Here is a 21,030-nt window from a genome sequence, read left to right on the forward strand (position 1 = left end):
AGTATCCCTGATAAGGAGTCCCTCCCCAGCTTTCTTGTAGGCCCCCTTTAAATGCTAGAAGGCTGCAGTGAGGTCTCCCCAGAGCCCTCTCTTCTCCATGCTGAACAATTCCAATTCTCTCAGCCTTTCCTCATGGGAGAGTTGCTCCATCCCTCTAAACATCTTCATGGCCTTCCTCTGGACTCACTTCAGCAGGTCCATGTCTTTCTTATGTTGGTGGCCTCAGAGCTGGATGCAGAGGGGCAGAATCCCTTCCCTCGCCCTGCTGCCCACGCTGCTCCTGTTGCAGCCCAGGGTGTGATTGATTTTTTGGGCTGCGAGCGCACATTGCTGGCTCATACATAATTTTTTATCCATCAATACCCCCACATCTTTCTCCTCAGAGCTTCTCTCAATCCATTTATTACCCTGCTTGTATGCATTTTTGGGATTGCCCCAACACGGGTGCAGGACATTGCACTTGGCCTTGTTGAACTTCAGGAGTTCTCTGCTAATGAAGAGGGTGGGCACCAGCTTACCCCTATCCTGTTTATGTCTGCCAAGAGCCTAGGGCGCAGAGAAACTTTGTATATTACAAGTCCTGGATAGAAGGCCATTCTTGAGCCTCTGCCTAGCCAAATTCAACTTGTCTCATGGCACTTTACTGCTTTATCATCTCTAACAAGCCCATTTGTCCTGCTTTTTCCCACACAGCTTTTGCTCGATGCTGAAACTGTGCGACTGCCCAAGTTGCCTGAGGGTGCAAGGGGTGGATCTGGGATTTCTCAGGGGCTCTATGAAATCTGCGTGTGTCCAGATGGAAAGCTCTACTTGTCAGTGGCCGGCGTGGGCTCCACTTGCCAAGAATACAGCCGGGTCTGCCAGTGAGGCACCCGAAAGGGCCACACACCCCCTTGCGCATCTGCGTTTTGTATTATTGCTGAAGAGCATTACTGAAAGCTTATTTTTCAGCATTTTAAAAACAGAGTACTTCAATTTAGGAAACAAATCTGCATCTACGATTCTGGAATACAGGGTGTAAGGGGAAGAAGAGCACAAATGACATTTCCACTTCAGAAGAATGACTTGAATCAAATTACATGTTTTGTCAGTAACACTTGGAAAACAGCCTTACAGAGAGCATAAAAAAATAAAACAAATATGTTTCCTTGCTGAACTATTATTCGGTCAGATGATTATGTCATTGTTCATACTTTTGAGATCCGTGGGTTTTTTCTCTCACTACATGTAAACACTTACTGTATTAGTGGGTGATATTGATTTGAGGGAACTACTTGAATTATTTGTAAGACAAAGCATTATTTGGAGAATTCAGAAAGTACCAGCAAATGGTCTATGCAATTTTGTTCTTGCAATAACACAAGATAGAAAAATGCGATATCTGTATAAGTTCTGTGCAAAAGGTGTAAATTTGCTAGTAGCTTTGTATTTTTATTTGGCAACATATATGCTGATTTGCTTATTACTGAGATTCATATAAAAATAACTAATGCAAAAAGCTCCAGAAGTCATTAAGGCCTCCCTGTGTCTCAAATCCATTCACTATACAACAGAGAAATATGTTAGTATATTTTATAATAGCAATTGTTTGTTCTACTGCCTGTACCGTCATATTCATTTATATCCTTTCTTATTTTAGGGCATGCTAATTCAACTAGGCAATCTGTTGTGCCAGCTGGAGTAGTAAAAAGAAAAAAAAAGTATCTTCAGATTGTCTGACACAAGGAACTACTTGGGCAGTGGGAAAAAAATCCTTTCATGCAGCCCACAGATTTCAATTAAGAGGAATATTTCATTTCCATCTGCACTTGTTGACTGGTATTTCTGATTCTGTCATCACAAACAGAGAGAGTAAAACTGCTCTTTATTATTTTTTACATTAGGACTTTGGATACAAAATAAATGCTCACCAGAGCTGACGAAACCATTTATTGGCCTTGTAGAGAAACACAGCTGCAGACCCGTTCCCCTGTACGGTGTTGCACTGAACACAAATAAATTGTTTGCACACCTCTGGGTAGCAAGATTTGTATTTAGTAGTCTGTTGTTTAAATCTCATGGGTTTTTAATTCCTTTGATGCTGTTTTGTATATACTTGATGATCTTATTATCCAGGAAGTAGCTATCACATAGTGCCTTGGTGTCTATTTACAAAAGGATTTTAACCCATGGTGTTAGTAAACCACGAATATCCAACTTTTGGAAAAAAATTAGTCATCGTCCTTAAAACAGGAGAATCAGAACAAAATTATTACTAACTTTTTTAAAGCTTGCTACTTCAGCTCTGGTGAACAAGGGAAGAAAACCAACACTCAGATGAGATCCCAGATACACACAAAAGCCTGAGTTGAGAAAGAGTCCTCATTTAACATTTTCCACTATTATTGTGGTAAAGCCCAGGGCAGTCCCTGCTTCAAGGGCTGCCTTTGCAATTTCTCCAAGAGTCTGATGTACAGGACTGAAATTGCCCTTCAGCAGCAGAGTGGAGCCCTCAGCAGTTAATGCAAACTCAAAGAGCTTCCATATAGCAAGTAGGAAGCACTAAAGGTGAGCTTAAGCGAGTGAAGCAAGGTTTCAGTGTTATCTGGAGGGTGCTCCAGTTGCTTTTACACTGCCTAAAGGAGAAGCAGGAAGCCACACATCTTCCATAGCTGAAATTCCCTTTTATTGGGCTTAGACTCACTCACTCCTGTCTTCAGGAGTGAGTCCAAGGCTGTTGGCCATAAGGAGAGAAATGTTTATCTCCACAACTGTATCTCTTGACTATATCTGTCTCTACAACTAAGCCAGCAGCGGAGGCACACTGTAACAGAAACCTGTCTTCAGTGTTCCTTTAAAGTCAGTTTAGGTGGTTTCAGCTCCATGCACAAGATTTTACAAACCAAAACACGAGCAGCCTTCGCTTATTCATTGGATAGAAGACATGAATATTAAAATAAAGGTCAGCAAATACCCTTGCCTGTACCAGATACCTAAAAACTGCTGCTACAACTTGGAGGACTGTCATGTCACCAGTCTCTTATAAGTGTTGTACTAACAACAAAACTGGGACTTGAGTCCTTAATTTCAGCCATTGTTCTGACATCAAGGAACATATGCCCACTTCCATGGGGTATCAAACAAATCATTCACCTAATCTAATCCATAAATGTTAGCCAGATACCGCAAGATAGTTACCATCTTGCTTGTTCTGCTGACAATGGAAGCACAGCATTTTAAGTTATACATTTTAAGCTTTTGTTTTGGAGGCACATTTTCAAATGTGATTTGCCATTTAATTCAGAGCCAGGGAGTGAACTGCAGCTTTCCAGGCCAGAATCACCTGACCCCTGAAGAGCTAGGAAAGTCAGGGTGCAGTCCCCTGGCTGGTAACACTACTAAGCATTATGGCACCTCATTTAGATACTGCAATAACTACCACCTTTCTTGTGGAGATAAACCTTCTGGATGTGCTTCAGTTCACAGGTGGATTCTGAGTAGTACCGAAAACTAAAGACGTCTGCTGTACCCTCAGCACTGCCATCACCCAAATCACCAACCTGACCCTTTTCATTGCTTAAATTTCAGTCTTCTTTTCATTATGCTACAACATTGACATCAGAAGTATTGTTGCAGTATAGAAGTTGTGCACATTTTTTAAAACATGAATGGCAACATCTTGTCACTGAATGTTTTTTTTCTTTTTGGTGTGGTTAGTAGAGAAACAAAATTTATGCTAAAATTACCAGAGTAATCAGCTGATGCTACAATCTGAATTGCTGTTAATCTCAATATAGCTCATACATCACTAAATTATCATTTCTGATATCTTCATGTGGATGTCTGTACCTCTCTAATACTTCAAAATTACTGTTTCTACTTGAATCAAACTTCAGTAAATAGTTACAGATTAACAGAAAATTATGGCACAGGGAAGTGAGAGTATGCAGTTCTCTAGTTTATTTCCAAAAGTATTATCCAAATGGAGAAGAGGAAAAAAATCACTACCAGCATAGTGAACTGATTTGTTTGCATATTTACTCCCTCAAAAAGAATTATTTACAGCAGTTCTTGTAATTGGTTGCAATTGTTACACAGTGGAAAAATGATAGTAAAACTTCACTGGTGATTGCCCAAACATGAGCCTTTTTGTTTCCATATCACAGTCCTTTAGTATTTACATTTGTCTGTCTTTATATAGCTTTACACAAAAGGAAATTGCAAGAATTGGGAACTGAGTTCTTGAATAAACTTTATACATTTTGAAAAGTCTGTTTCTCCTTCTGTATCCAAATGAAACACAGCTTAAATGAATGTTTTCATTTTTAAAACAAAATTATTTTTCCAAGACTAAGAATGTGAAATGTATGTTATTTAAAAATACAAACAAAAGTCTTGGTCCCAACGAAAAATGTACCTTGCAGAATTTAGAAAATGCTTTACAATTAGTTTCACTGGACATCTAGAATTCCGTTGTCTTAATCAGTACTAGGTGAAAGGAAACAAAGAAATTATGCCAGTGCTACTGAATTAATCATCCAGAAAACAATCCAAAGAAAAGATAAACAGTTTTGATTAAAAATTCATTGACAAATCCCTTCATGTGACAAAAATGTGTGTCTTCTTCAAATGAAAACATTTACTTTGGCTGCCAAGTTTAATTATTTTTGAACTATTAGTTCTGCCTTTTTTCCCCAAGACCAATCCAGCCTTTCTCAAAGAGTTTAGATACAGCAACAGAAAATCTCAAAGGTGGCACTACCCTCCTCTACTTTAACTGGAGAAATTACAATAGATTTAATTACAGCTTTATTTAAAGCAATCCAAGTATACCAGTACCAAGTGAATGCAATCCTTACACCAAGTTTTAAATCCTGTTTCACAAATCATTATAACAACTTTACTGATAATGATCTGAGTACAAATCTTGCAAAACTGCATTTTTTACACAATAAACCATTTATTTTTCCTCTGGTAGTCAACTACACAAAAATCCATTTCCTTAACAAAAAAAGAACAAAAAAACCCTCAAACCTTTTTCTTGTCACTAATTGCTGAGGCAAGTGTCCCGTGCTTTTTAGAATAGCTGTGTATGCCATTGTTTGAGAGGAAAGCTTTTAAAGCACAAGAAGATAGTAACAAGCCTATTGAGGCTTATTCCGACTGCAGTTCCCTAGATTTAAGCTGCCCAACGTATAGTTAAATCAGCTTCCTATACCACTGACTTCTTGTTAAACTCCTCAACTGTAATCTTGGGAGACAAGACTACTGAAGCTGCTTTTCCTAGATGAACTCCTGCTACCTTGGAAGGTAGGAGAAAGACCTGAATGAAAAGACATTTTTTCAATTGAGAACTCATTTAATGTGCAGAATTGCCTGTTAAATGTATTTTTCTGGAACCTACATGCTAACATTTACTTCTACAGACCCTTATTACAGAACCATCACATCCTAACTGTTCTAAGCTTCCATACCTGACTTAGGCACATTGCCAAGTCTCCCAGCTGAGCCGAAAGGAAGAATCAATTAAGCATTTCATTTATTTTTATTTTTAATCAGGAATTAAATGGCACTTACAAAATCCTGTTCTATCAGGTCTTTCCTGGTCTCACAAAGCCTCTTTATTTAGGCTAGCTCTTACAGTGAGTTAAGCCAATAAGAAACTAAGAGACTTCCAACTGAGAGACCACTCTTGCCTGTCCATCTGCCATGTGTAAATTTTATTGTTAGTTTCAGTTCAGGAGTAACAGAATAAATTAGTTTTTCTGTGCATTCAAGTTTTCTTTCTCAGCTTGGTTCAGTATTTAAAATTGCTTCAGGCCATTAGCTTCCTAAGAACTGGGACCATTTTCTTTCTCACAGTGTCAGCGCTCAACAATACATACAAAATAAACAAAGTAATTATAACAGAATAGTTCAGTGGTTCTGCACAGCCATTTTAACAGTTCATAATAATAATACTGGCAAGGGAACATAGGTTGCTTATAAAACACAGTTACACACTTAGAAGATTTTCTTTCTCAAGAGCTCATGTAAAAACAGGAAAGTGTTCGTGGTGCTCCTGTTACACGTTTGCATGCTGCCGTGATACCTCATGTTTTAGCTCCATTTAAAATGAAAAGCATGAGAACTGTTTCCTTTTCAAGTATTTTGCTTACCCTGAATACTATCCATCTGACTTAATGCACAAAGCAAGAACCACAAAGGAATCTATTTTAAAAACATAGGGAATTAACTAAACTGATTTATTTCATGGCACACTGGGATTTGTGTTTTACTTACATGCTATTTATTGCAAAAAATCAGCAAAATGTACAAGTTCTTTGAGAAAACTGCAAACATTTGTCATTGCAAGAAAAAAGCATGTTTCTTTTTCAATAGTATTTTAATATTTGTACAATTTTTTAGAATTAATCAAAAAAAGATTGTGAATTTACCTATATAAAAGCTTCAAATAATAGGTAAAGTTAGCCTACATAATAAAACCAAAACACATCGGACTGAAATATATGTTTGCATTTTTCTTTACTACATTTATGGCACTTAATTTAATAGCAGAAATAATAATAGGGCTCCACAATCAGAAGCAGTATCATTTTTCAAACATCACATTTCTTTGAGAACAAGGCCTTTATAATTTACTCAAAACTGAAGCAGACCTCACTGTGATTTTTTATTTTTGTATTACAACACTATCACAGCTGTGCAAGCTTGCTGTTGGTTTATTTTCCTTTGTATTCTGTAAGTTAAATTGCAGTTTCACTGTGCTGTCAAGTAGACAATTGTAACAGCATACCACCACAAAACGTTTATGTTTAATGTGGCTGATCCAGCTAAGAAAAATCCTTTCATTTAGCATTATCCTTCCTTTTTTTTTTTTTTACATTTTTTTTTACAAAAAGCTAACATTGAACATACTGCATGACATTACCAAAAGTATTACAAACTATAAAAGAAAGAGTGTGAACTAATAATCAGATTTCTCAAGGGCTGTAGTGAATAACAAAATAAAACCAGCGTTACATTTCAGCACCTTTAAACATGTAACAAAAACCAGTGCTCTGTGTACACCAAAAATGAGTTACTGGATTGTACTACTACCAATGTTTGTGGAAAAATATATATATATGTACATACACAAAGGCACACACGCATGGGGAAAAAAAGAAACTCAAGCATTTAGACATCTGAAAACAGTTTTGGTGTTCAAAAAGAAATCATAAAACACCATATAATAATGTTCACAGATTTTATATCATCCACAAGCATTTTTCATTAAACAAAAGATGAGAGGCTCTAAAAAAAAAGTAAATTAAATATTTCATTCTTTTATAATAAAGTAAATGCAATCAATGCATGACATGACATGGCATGTTAAATCAAGTATCATTATTCAGCATTAAAATAACTGCACCAGTTTACAGGTACTAAACTATCCTTTAAATGTTTACAATGTGATGCTGCAGCAAATTTATAATCAGATCCAGCTGATAGGAGTATTACTATGAGTGACATGAATGTCCACAGAACACAAAAGAATACAGATATGCTTTGGAGCAATACCTCCAAAGTTAAACTTCCACCCCATCTCCCATTTCATTGTATGTCCAGTCTTAGGATTAGTACATTGAAAACTGACATTACCCTTTCAGAAACATTACATTAATTGAAATAAATCTAATAAGGAGTTATAATTACAGGCTTCATCTAACAGAAAGCTAAGCTTTGGTTATATAAAGTGCAGTTCAATAATATGCCAATTAATCACAATGTTGTGCACACATCTAATTTTTGCAGCTCAATTTCCTTGCAAATTCTAAAAAATATTCAGGTTTTACAGTTTGCTTAACAGCAGGCTCAGTTAAGAAAAAGGTCCCATTTAAGTAAATTTCAGTTCTAAGTACCTCGCTACCATCCACCTTTGTGCACTACACTTCTAAACTGCTTGGCACCATGTAACCTCTTGGATGTTCCATCATCTGCACAATTGCATTTGTATCCTGTCACATGAAACACCTAAACTCTTGACAAAACAGTCCCCTAACCTCTTCAAATCATTTATACTTTTTGTTGTATGAAGTTTTCAAGTTTTATTATGATACAAGCAGTACATTCCATCACTCTCATAGCAACTTCTGAAGTAAACCTATCATTGGGAATCTGTGGAAAAGGAAGTAAGTCAGGATACCTAGTTTTTAAGCTATCTACTCCATAAGCCTCCAATGTCTGAACGTCATTTGAAAGTCCTTCAAGTTGCTGACTGTACTCCTCTATTTTTTGTGCAAGGGCTGCTGGTTTTACGTCTTTGTCTGACTTGCCCTTCACAGCGTAGTCAGCTGCAATCAAGGCTAGTTTAGTAGAAAGGTAGCATTTAAAGCACACCCATTCATTGGCATTTTTATGAAGGTCATTTCGTGCAGCTGAAAAGTTGGCTCGGGCCTGCCTAAGCCATCGACGTGCCTCCACAGGATTGCCAACGGACCTGAACGTAGGTGGGACGAAAAAGCGTTGGGAGTACGACGGCCCTGTGGAAGAGGGACACTTTTCTTTATACTGTTGCCTTTCAGATTTGTGGCTTGTTGCTTCCTGATTCCATGAAGTGTAAAATCTCTGAAATGAAAATTTATCTGACTGAAATCGAGAAGCAGAGGATGAAAAAGGCCTTCTTGAGGCTCTGTCCATATTTTGATCCATAAAGGCCTGTTTTTCCATCCTGTTAATCTCATTCTGTAAATGTTTGAAAACCTCATTAGCTATATCAAGATTCTCTGCATTTTTATCTGGATGCCATTTAAGATATAGCCTCCTAATAATCTTTTTTCTTTCAGATTCTGGAAGCTTCCAAGCCTGTTCAATCACAGATGTCACTTCTCTTAATATTTCTGGCAATGAGTTTGACTTTATCTTTTTCGGAGAGTGGTGTTTTGAGGACATTGTTTTGTGGCTCTCTCTACCAGTGAAGATAGGTGGAATTGCCCTCGGTCCATGTGCTGGAAATTCTGTAGGACTTGTTGGGGTAGAAGGTGTGCTATCCCTGCCTTGAGAACTTTCCTCTGGTCTGGAAAATTTGTACAAGTCAAGGGAGCTCACTATTTTATATTCACTATACCCAATATCAATCTGGTAAATCTTCCCTAGAAAACTGGGGCTTTCATCATCTTCTCTTTCTACTTCTTGCACAATGATTGCATAGGTGTAAGTAGGCTGATATGATCCATATATATCACCACCTTCAGAATCAACAAGGTAACCAACATATTCACCAGGATAAAATACATTCATTGGATCCATAAGAAGTGTATAGTGAATTTCAGCTGGTATAGGAGTGCCAGGTGTTGGTAGTTCAAGTTTTGATGGCTCAGAAGAGTCATACTTCACTCCCAAACTGTCAAGCTTCTCACTGATCTGATAAATATCGTTACAACCCAGCATGGCAATTAAATATGAGGTATCAGAAATCAAGTTGTCAGTTGCAGATTTTAAGGTCATGGCTAATGCTAAGAGGAAATTTATGTCCTTGCTGTCAGAATGCTGTATGTAAAGCAGTATTACTGCATTTCCGTATCTCTTCAAGAAAGCGAATGTTTCACTTTTGCTGTGGGGAATAGGAGCAAACCCTTTAACTCTTAATGTTGTTTGCAACTTCTCAAAGCAGGAAACTTTCAAACCTTCTCGCAAAGCTTTGCAAAGTCTTATTGCTTTTTCTTCATTAGCCAGAAAAGCATTGTCATTTTCATGCTTCATAATCCTAATGAGTCCTGTGATGAATTGCTCCGAAGACAACAGTAACTGTAACCTTCCCTGCAAAGAACATAACGCTCCAAACTGACAAATTTTGGGAGACTCCTCATCCAACTGTTCTTCAAGAATACTGCTAAGTAAGCGAGGCCTCAGTTTCTGAGGGAATAACATTATCAATTTAGTGTGAAAGCCATGGTCTTTGCCTAAGTAGCACTGGCTAAGATCAACAAGCATCTGCACACCAATGTTACCTTGGATTCTGCTTTTGTAGTGGGGTGCATCGTCAAAAACTAAGATACTAGACTTTACCAACCTGCCATCTTGACTGGGAAGGTAAAGGGCAAAATCTCTCATATTCTCAAGGTCATTCCTAACCTTTACAGAATCATTCTGAAGACTTTTGAACAGGCCTGAAACTACTCTTTTAACTGTGCGCATTTCATTAGGATCCAACTGCTTTCCTTCTGAGCTCTTATATATGCGACCTAGAACTTCAACATACTGCTTCGTTGAAATAATGTCTTCAGTACCCAAATGTTTGAATAACTGATGGAAAGTACCAAGTTCTAAAGGAAGTTTGTAAAGATAAGGTTTAAAATCAGATTCATACTCAAGGTTTATTACCACTTCTTCAGGCTTTAGGAGCTTCCAACCTTCTTCCACCATTACAAAAGAAACTCCTCGAAGCTGAAAGCGGAATTCCCTCTTCTCTGTACTAAGAAACTCATAAATGCTTCTTAGGACCTTGGCCCTAGTTTTCACCATGTCCTCATCCAAAGTTGTTATATTGCATATGTTCCTGCAGTTATTGATAACTTTGTCCAGAGGAGGGTCCAAATTAACATTCAGCATGGTTAAAACTTGCTCAAGCTGTTCTTGTGCACCAAGACTACTCCCCTCTTGCTCTTTGATGCTTAAAGGTGTTGCTTTCTCAGGAAGAATGGGACACGATGTCCAAAGCAACTGTAACACATCGGTCTGCTTGAATTTAGGATTCACCTGTGCCCCATTGAATCGTATAAGAGGAAGTGTCCCATTAACTTCTTGATACTGAGGATGAAATCTCACGAATTCTGCTGGAGCTCGTTCAGGGCACAGAAAAGGAATTAAAGACAATTCTTTCAGAAAATTTCCTGAAAAAAGGTCAGTTCTTTCTTGAAATATATGATGGAGGAGAACATCGACAGTATTCTGTAGTGTTTCTTTAGACCAGTTTTCTGTATTTGCTCTCATGCTGATCTCCTTAGCAAACTGCAGTAACTGCTGCTGTGAAATGATGAATTTCAATCCGATATGTCGTAGAAAAGTTACCCATGATGGAAGGAACACAGCTTGATTTTTTGGTTTTGTAAGTTGCTCTAGCTTCTTAAAAAAATCTTGAGGTATAAAGAATTTTTCAGGAAGCATAACTTCAAAGACTTTTACAGTCCTGTCATAAAAGTACTTTGCAGGTTTTAGCCTATTGCTTGCATCATGAATGATCAAAATGCTTTCAAGCTTTTCAAACAGCTGTTCTTTCATTTCTGAAGTTTCTTCAATGCTAGTTAGCCTATTCTTTAAGTAGATCAAATGTTCTAATTTTGCATCATAAGACAGACTTTCAATTTTTGGCAAAAGATGTTTCAAGTACACTTCAAGATCATCTACAGAGACACAACCAAGCATAGTATACAAATCTTTCAAATGAACCTTCTCCTCAAGAAAAGCCGATGAAGTCGACTGTGTCCATCTGTCTACTTCTACTGATGGGATGCTTTTTGTGAGGACGTAACATGTCCCATATTTTGCAATGCTGATGTATCGGCCACTGATTGATTTGTAACATGGAAGAGACTTTAAAATTTTAATGTCATCCTGAGATGTCAAATGACATAAGTTGCAATTGAAGTACATTAGGAGAGCCTCAAAGTCACTTTCTGCTAACTTTTCAGTCTTAAAAGTTGATGTCTGTACCATATATTGTATGGCTTTCAGAATGCTTGAGGGATTATCTATGTTTGCTGTACGTCCTGACAACAAAGGCACTAAAGCACTGTCTTTGGAACAGATTTTGTTCAATGCCAGCTGAATACAGCCTGTTTTCATTAAAGCATGGAAGACTTTATCACTCTGAGCATTTGGAAAGACAGCTATATGCATAATGCTGAGTGGCAGCAAAACATCACACTCTGGCACAACAAGATGATTGGCTGAGACAGTAAACTTTACACCTGGAAGCAAAGTCCAGTCCTTCAAAGTTTCAATAACACCATCAAATTTTGCTTGCATATCTTCTTGCTCTTCTTTAATATTTAGAGACTCACTGATAAAATGCCAGGCACTTTTAAGCCAAGATTCACTTGCAAAGTTTTCCTTCCATTTCACACAATTTCTAGTTTTATATTCTCTAGGCAGCACAGATGATAACAATTCAGCAAAACTTCTGATATCAAAGACTTTTGCTACTTCACTGCTGAGCAGAATATTGTTGTATCTCAAATACAGTGTGTTCATAAAGAGATCCTTCCGAGATGGAATCAGTTCATGGTATGTTGTCAAGAACTTCGGTCGCTTTGAATCAAAAACTTGCAAAACGTTGTCAAGAGTAATAAGGAGTGGCAAACCTTCAATTTGGATTTCATTTTCTTCTGCATCTTTGAAACAGTAGTCAACCAGGAGTTTGAGGCTATGGAAGAGTTTCAAATTTGTCTGCTGAAGACGACAGGGTAACTTTCCAATGTGGCAATTAGAGTCTGGAAAAGAAAATGTCATCAAAAACAATCGGACATCAGCGGGTGTCACATAGGTGACAGGAATATCTGCATCTACCAAACAGTGGTAGAGATTTGCAGTCTCATCACAGTTATATACCAAATTAAATCCAATTTCCAAGAGTAAATGCTTTAGTCTGTAAACATTTTCGGCCACTGTCTTTCGTGTTGTGATGTTGTATTCTGTATTTTTGAGGTGCTGCAATTCATCTTGTAGCAAATTGTCAAAGAATGGTCTGCCCTTGTTCACAGTAGACATGTTAACCCATGTGATGATAACAGCAGAATGCAAATCAGAACCATCAACATTTGGAGCTCTCATAACAGGTAAAAGACGCTTCAAATCTTCATAAATGCAACTGTAAACTGCTTTCACTAAGCAATACCAATCTGGCTGAATATCAAGTCTATTAACTGGAAAAAAGGATAAGAACTTTTTTAAAGTGTCTTTCACAGCATGAATAGGTGTGTTTTGCAGCACTGATACCGTAGGGTCAGTGCCTGGAAAATACCTCTTCTTCAGCTGAATCAGCAGTTCAACATAGGCCGGTGCTATCAGCGCTGTCATTAGACTACTATTCCAGTCACTTCTTACTCCAACACCATTGTCATCACGCCACAGATTTCTTCTTGCAGAGTCCAGAGCAAAGTGTCCATTCACATGGAAAGGCAACCCAGTTTCTAATGATAAGGGTAAGAAACAGAATGCTCTGTGGGGTTTTTTGTAATTATGAGTAATGCAAGCTGCTACTCCACCACGAGGGAAAAGAGTTATGTCCTCATTCTTGTGGGCTGAAACCACACTTTTGGATACCTTTTCCATGGCAGAAAAGCCTGACCTGTTACAAATTAACCAAGTTGTGAGGTTTCCTTCAGAGTCTTCAGTATCCATTGAGTAAGTAATCTGCTGTACAGGTATTTCACTTAGCTGCTTCTTTTTAGTTACACTGTCAATCACAGATGCATGGAATTGCTTTCGTTTCAGTCTGTCTCCATCAGTGATTTTGCCTTGTACAGAATACAGGACATTCAGTGCTCCTGTTGTTTTTTCTATCTCACAAATAGAAATTTTTTCCATATGGTTCAAAAACATTAGGAGTTCTGCTCCATCTGTGCGCAGCTTATCCAAAAGATTTTGGACCATTCTGTCTGAGCATGGAACTGACGAAATTTCTGATACTTTTGCCATTTCTCCATTTCGAAGAGGAAACCTAAACATGGTACAATTGTCCAGTTTAAAGTGATCTCCTAAGTAGAGGTCCAGTACATCTGAGAACTGTGTTCTGAAATCTGCATCTAAATCTCTAAACATGCGGCCAGGACTTGTTGATGTTGAACCTGGTGCATATCTTGCATGAGGATCAAAAATGCAAAGTATATCATTGCCAGACAGGAAAGAAGGGCAATCAGTAATGTGATAAACAGAATTGAAACCTATACCATATTGTCCAGTTTTACAGGGATTTCCTACTTTTGTACCTTTTCCAAGGTTCTGGATTCCCCGAATATCGTCTTCTGTAAAAGGCTGATTGTTGTAAACGCACAGTGCTGGTCCTTGAAGTGGTGCCCATTTCTCATCAAATATTCTATCGGCTGGATGCTGTCTAGGATCAAACACAAAACAGATCTCCGTAGCTTTTGCATCATCTGCATTCTGAAGGAGCTCTTTCAGCATTTCTTTTTCTGAAGGGTAAGCATTCAGAATGCTTTTAATTCTACTAGTCAATTTTTCTTTCTGGCCAAATTCTGTTCCAAGGGTAGTAAAACAGATATTTGATGCGTATCTTTCTAAAGCTTTATGGCGTTTTGGTATTGCTCCAAGCTTCACTGCAACTTCTCTTGGAATATTGCCATGACAGTATTTAACAGTTGTGTCTTTGACTTTAATCCATGGACAGTCATTGTAACACAAAGATTTTGCAGGCAGAAGGGCAAGATGAGTATCTGGCAATAAAATCTCACCATACTTTTTCTCACAAAATTCCTGCTTCTTCTCTCTAATGAGGCCCCATATTCCTTCACTAATTATTCTCCTGCAGAGCTGAAAGTTGTCTTCTGTTAGTTGTTTGGTCCCTCTTTCCTGATTTATTAATTCCAGAACTACAGCAAAGTCTTCAACTGTGAAAGCCTGTCTTACACCCACACTTTCAAACAGCTCACGGAAACTATTTTTGTATTTGTTAGGCAACTGATAGAGATAGGGTGCTGCTTCAAAATTCAAATGAAAAGACACTTTTGATGGATCAGCATACACATTCTCAACCAAAATAAAACTACTGTTTGTTAGCTGTTCAATTATCATGGCTTTTGTTGATTCACTCTCTAACATTGCTTCATGCAGGTATTTGTAACAAGCATTAGTGATATTTTCTTGATACAATGTGATTCCATCAAATGACTTTGCAACTTCTTCTAACTGATTTATTACTAAATTAACAGCTGGTTTCTTCAGTAAACCCAAAAATTCTTTGACAGCTAATGACAAAGTACCACAACCTTTAAAAGAGTGGGAATTTTCATTAAGAATTGGTTGTGTGAGGCAAACTATATCTTGATGATCAGCAGTGTAAAGATCATTTGCTGAAAACATCGCTTCAGGCTGAAAATCACTGCCTTTCCAGTGCAGTGAGAAGCCTGCTGGTTTGCTAAGGAAAGGAAGGAAAGGAATGTTTTGACATTTTGCAGCAAATTCTTTAGCTCTAGGATCTCTAGATTTTAGTTTTTCATCAATAAGACTCAATATAATACTGCTCCTGAGACAAGCTGCAGCATGATCGGTCTTGTTAATTTCAGCTACTGACTCTGCACGTTCTATCAGATCTTCCCATAAAATATCATCTTTAGCCATTCCCAGCTGAACAAGTTTAACCAAAATAACAGGGTTAAGATAATCCTGAGTGGTACCATAAGGGAATCTTCCGTCCTCAGCATCATACAACTTTGCAACTCTTCCTTCAGGATGGATCAGTCTTGATGGTGTAACTAATGAATGTCCATCCAATGAACAGGGAATACATGGAGTAGCACGAAGAATTCCTGAGAACTCCTCAACTTTTTCATTGAGAACGTAACGCATCAAAGGATCACGCAGCTCTGCATCAATCTCCTGAACATTAGGGAAAAATACCTCAGAAAAGAACTGTTTCTCAGAGAACGTGTTCTCCAATAGTATGTATTTGCATCCTGCTTCTTCAAATCCTGTCTTTACCCAGGATGGGAGATCTACAGCACACAGATTCTTGGATCCAGTTTTTTTAAGGTACTTCAGAAAGATTTTGAAGGCTGACGGCCCAACATCTGGCCGTTTCAGTATGGAGTCATCTAAAAACCTTACATTCTTCATGGAAACCCAGGACGAGCCATCAGAAAACACTTTGATCCCTTCTTTGCTTTTCATATGAGCTATGTCCTCATAAAACCCTTGACAAATAACAGAAAAATCATCATGAACTGAATTAGGATCTGGCCACACTGCAGAGTAACTGTAGTCAACTAGCTCACCATTGATTGCCATGTCACGTAAAACACAAAGGGCTTCTATGTAGGCTTTCACAATAACATGCCTCATGAATACTGTATTCCATCTTCCTTTTGTGTCTGTTTTCCAGATCTCTTTCCGATTTGAAGTAACTGCAAAGCAGCCATTTATGTGAAGAGGTAAGCCTGTTTTTATTCGCAGAGGTAAATAGCAAAATACTTCACCTATGTTGTTGCAATTAGGTTTCACAATCCATTTTTGATCCTGGGTTTCAGACAGCAACACTCCTACACCACCACAGGGAACTAGGCCTAGTCTTCTTCCACTTTCGTGCAAAGAAAATTTCAAAGCATCTCCAACATCCATGCAAGAACATATCAGCCACGTTGTTGAATCTACTGTTTTCTGTGGCAATTCATCACCTGATCTTTTCATCTGTCCTGATTTAGCCATTTCAAAGAAAGCAGCTGGATCATCTTCAGTACCTCTGAAAAGTGGAGACTGTAAATCAGCAATCCGCCTAAACACATGGTGAAATTCTTCTACTACTATCTGTAGGATACATGATGACTTTGGTGTTTCAGTGGGAAGCTTTTTAGTACTGCTGCTGCAGACCTTCATGAGTTTAGCTGCTTCCTTTAAAACACTTACATTTGGTGCAGTCAAGGCTTTGGAAGAACACTGATTTTTTCTGATAGTGACAACATCTTGTGCCACGCCAGGATCATCTGCTTCAATTTTCAAGTATTTCAAAACCATTGAATTTACACTCTGAGCAAATATTATCAGTCTGTGACCGCAAATGCTAAATTCATCCACAAGAGAGTAAATGTCCGCTGTATTGTAAGATGCACTGCTGACTTCACTCACTTTAGCTTCCTGCTGAGTCCTAAAAGACAGCCTGAAAAGTGTTCCTTTGTAGCTGTAGGGAGATTCTACTGTCAGTGGTAGCTGGCAACCAAAAACTCCTATAAATGGTTTAAATTGATTTGGAAATTTTCGCAGTCTCTTCTGCTGTTTACTCCAGTTGATTTTGATGCCAGGGTTGGATTTATCTCTGATATGCTTACTTATATGGTTGACATTTGGATCAAACATAATCATGAACTCCCGGCTCAAAATAATAGGAACATCGGTGATATGATAAACAGAATTGAATCCCAGTCCAAATTTTCCTACTTTGTCAACTTCACTCCTTTTTAGAGACTCCCCTAATCGAGTTATATTTAGGAAATCAGAATCAGAAAACTCAGAATTATTGAATGACCACAAAGCCGGACCATGACATGCTGCCATTCCTGGATCCAGAAGGTTCTCTCTTATATCCATATTTCTTCTCATGTCAATCAGGAAATTACATTCCGTTGCATTAGCATCATCAGCATTTTGAAGAAGCTCCTTAAAGATATCTGAAATTGAAGGGTATTCTTCCAATATGTTTTTAATTCTCACAGTCAGAGGCTCTCTTTGCCCAGATTGCTCAAATCCCATATTTTCTGGATTAATCAGTCTGGTGCTAAGGCATGGGACATTTAACCACTCAGCAGTTTTCATGGGTATGTCTTCATGCACCAAAATTATGGGTTCAACAGAATCCTCAAGCAAATCATTTAAATCATCAACTTTGATGTCACAGTAACAGCACTCATGAATTGGCTTCATTGCAAGTTTATAAGGAAGTTTGCCACTGTACAGTGGCATGGGCGTATGCAGACTCGCGGGGATCTGATTGCTGTACAGCCATCTTATGATGCTCAACATAATGTGAAGGCTTTGCTTACTCTCTTGCTCTGAGAGAGACTGCTCACTCTTCAGATATATTTTCTGAATGACCATAGAAACATGGTCTGGTGTTAACTCCTCAATTGAACCACAGCATTTAAACAACTGGTGAAACTTTGCCATAGTTTTTGGCACATAATGTAGATAAGGCTGAAGATCAAGATCAGGAACTGACTTTATTACTGCTTGTGTGAGGGAACAAAATGTTTTACCTGTCCAAACCCAGGGAAATTTCAGGGCTTTAAAAGCTTCTTTGCCTTCTTCTAGATGATCATGCATGAATCCATAAATCTCAAGTAAGATATGCTGAAACTGATAGTAGTCCTCATCACTGAAGGTTTTAGAACTATGCCAATCAACTACCACCTTGAAATGTTTCAAGACTGCTTTTATGCTGGGCTTGGTGGGGATGCCAAGTGCTTTTCCAATATCCAACAGTACATTTTCCACAAGAGGAACTGAGGAACCAACTAAAATTGCATGTGATATATCACACATTTCTGGTGGTGAACAGAGATCACAATGATCTCCTTTCCAAACTAAGGACCCTGGATAATTTGGAGGCCTTTCCTTACTTGCAGGAATCCATTTTATCTTTCTCATTGCAGCTTTTGTTTCGGATGAGTGAAGCAGCATATGGTTTTTGTTCAAAATCATCAAGAGAGTTCTAGCTTTTCTTAACAGCAAATCATGATTGGTGTTAGAGTCAGCATGCAAACTTTCAATTTTTTTTGCCACTCTCAAGATATCATTTTCCTCAAGATTAGCTTCATTTTTTAAGCCTATTTGCCTCAGTGAATGAAGAATATCTGAGGAAGTAAAAATAACAGGGGGGAAACAACTTTCCTCCTCAGCATAAAACAAATGTTGCAGAAGTTCTACCTCAGGATCAAAGAGTTCGTTTGCTGACATTATCTTTTCCGGTGAAATCTTAATAAACTTTAGTGGTGTCAGCCAGTCTATCACATCTGCATTCTCATTTTTTAGAAAAGTCAGATTTTCAAGAACCCATTGCATTATCTGTGCTGTTTCGTCATATGAATAAAAATCACTTCTTATGTCTTCTATAACAAACTTCAAGCAGTCTGTGCTCTTCAGCTGTTCTATTTTCAGCAGATTAGCTAAGCGAATAGTTGCTTCATCACTGCTGTCAATTATTGGAACAGAAAATCTTATACCAGGAGGAATTTTGGCAGTGTGGTGTAATACCTTGCTACCTTTTAGCCCAGTAAAAACCGGGACACTTTCATCAGATGATTTTTCAATTTTTTTAAATATTAGCAATTCCTGAATAATTCTCTTCTCTTTTTCATTTGCATCTGTTAAACTCGCTAAGAATGCCCTAAGAGCATCTTTATGTGTCGATGGGAATGATGCAACCTGATTGCATAGTTTCTGTAAGGACATTTTTTCCATTATTTGTAAAACAGCACTTGGCAATGGTGGATGCACATATTTTTTTATAAGTGGATGTTGGATAGAAATATCCAGTTTCTTAAGTACAACTCCACCAATTTTCTGAATAATATCAGCTAAATATTCTGGGAGCTGAGTCTCAGATTCATCTTCCAGTATGATAGGTGATGGATTCCTAAATCTAACCAGTTCCACTGATGTTTCGTTTTCCTCCAGCAGCGTCTTGGGGATAAGCGGCATTTCATCAAACACACTCAAGTCATCAGAAAAATGTATATATAGATTTTTCCAGACCATCTTCAGCCAGGAAACTGACGGGTGCTTTTTTTCTTCCAAGCCTGGATACCACTGTACAACCACGTCTCTCCCAGGCCACGCGCTGTTCATAACCTCTTTAATGAGCCGGGCAAACCTTTCTGGGTTCAGGAGCTGCAGCTGAGTGCATGGCCTCCCTGAAATTACAGCAAAAGGGAAAAGCTGTGAAAATCACAGAGCAGAGTTTCTTAGCAAATGGCTTCAGGGGGCAAAGAAAAAGGAAAACAAGAAAAAAAAGTCTAGTCTGTGCCCTGTCTTTTTATGGGGGGGAAAAAAAAATGTTTGTTAAACAGGACTGCAGATACCACCTTCCTTTGCTTTCAGGAGTTAATTAAAAGCAAATGCATTCCATATTAGTATGGAAATATAAACAAATTGAAAATTATCAGTATGTTATTACATTTGTTAGTTTAACACCAAAGTTCTCAGGCATACATAGCAACCAGAGATTTAGAATTGAACTACAAATACATTTTTTTGTTTAGTTGATTCTTTATCCTACTTATTTGCCTAGAGGTAAATAAAAATCTAGTCCATTATTTGTCTATAATTGAAAGTGTTCAAATACATTTGAAAGATTCTTTATTAGATATAGCAAAGTGGCTCAGCTGATTTCACAACTAAAACTGACAAGAAATTAGACTCAGTTGTGCAGGAAGTGCTGAAATTAAGTCTATATGCTTTTATTCTTATTATCAAAGTTCTCACTAAAAGAAATATGTCTTTACACTCATGTCTTAATTATCATTAGGACAGTATATACTTAAAAACTACAGAACTTCTGGGGGTAAAATATCAATAGAATATGAAAATACCACTACCTCCCAACACATCAAAACCAATGACAGAAGTGGAAGCAAGACATCCATTAGAATTTCAGATCTTTCATCGTGCATCTAGATAACGTTGCCATTTTCTTGAAGGCAACAGTGCAAATAAAGATTAAGAGCACTTGTAGACATCCTTCAGAAAAAATCTTTTTTCTTTCACTTCATGCCTACAGCGTTATAGATTGTGTAAATTCTATTGAACAGGAAACAGGTAAACACATCAGGTTTGTGAAAGTGAGGAAAACTTGCAGAAGGGGCCCAGGAAAATAAGAATCTACTTAAAAGCTAATCTTAAAACCCCTTTTTTTCATTTGAGAACAGAAGTTTAAAATATTGTTTTTAAAACTATACATGTGATCTTAAAATACTGGAAATCTTCCTGCATCTAAAATTATTAAAAATATATAAATAACCCAATGAAAATATTGGTAATTTCCATGTAACATTATAACAATGTTTTCTTCATCAATATGCATTTTCCCCTCATGTGTATTTAGAAATCTTTTCATAATTATTTTAGGTTGCTATATCTTAGTGGCTCTATTTGGCAAGTTTTTTTTACAAGAAAGCTGGGGTAATGAGAATATCTAATGACCAAATTCACACAAATATCAAGCTTCAATCCAAACCAGTACATCTTCAATTAATAACCGTACCTGAAAATCCCCAGAGAAGCTGTTGGGCTAGAATATAATCAAATCCGTTTTTAGAAAACATCCTGTGCGCTACACATTAATAC

At 37.7% G+C, this 21,030-nt stretch overlaps 2 protein-coding genes across 15 annotated transcripts in view; one reads left to right on the plus strand and one right to left on the minus strand.

Moving 5' to 3' along the window:
- SGCG (sarcoglycan gamma) overlaps positions 1-4,248 on the plus strand; it is a 112,127-nt gene extending 107,879 nt beyond the window's left edge. For all 8 annotated transcript variants that reach the window (XM_048294889.1, XM_048294888.1, XM_048294891.1 and 5 more), the window contains one exon: positions 694-4,248. In XM_048294889.1, coding sequence (XP_048150846.1) covers positions 694-867 — 174 coding nt within the window. In that variant the 3' untranslated portion in view covers positions 868-4,248. The remainder of the gene's footprint in view (positions 1-693) is intronic.
- SACS (sacsin molecular chaperone) overlaps positions 3,917-21,030 on the minus strand; it is a 58,111-nt gene continuing 40,997 nt past the window's right edge. For all 7 annotated transcript variants that reach the window (XM_048294881.1, XM_048294883.1, XM_048294879.1 and 4 more), the window contains one exon: positions 3,917-19,598. In XM_048294881.1, coding sequence (XP_048150838.1) covers positions 8,038-19,598 — 11,561 coding nt within the window. In that variant the 3' untranslated portion in view covers positions 3,917-8,037. The remainder of the gene's footprint in view (positions 19,599-21,030) is intronic.

Source organism: Corvus hawaiiensis, chromosome 2, assembly GCF_020740725.1.
Source record: "Corvus hawaiiensis isolate bCorHaw1 chromosome 2, bCorHaw1.pri.cur, whole genome shotgun sequence".
NCBI classification, from domain to species: domain Eukaryota; kingdom Metazoa; phylum Chordata; class Aves; order Passeriformes; family Corvidae; genus Corvus; species Corvus hawaiiensis.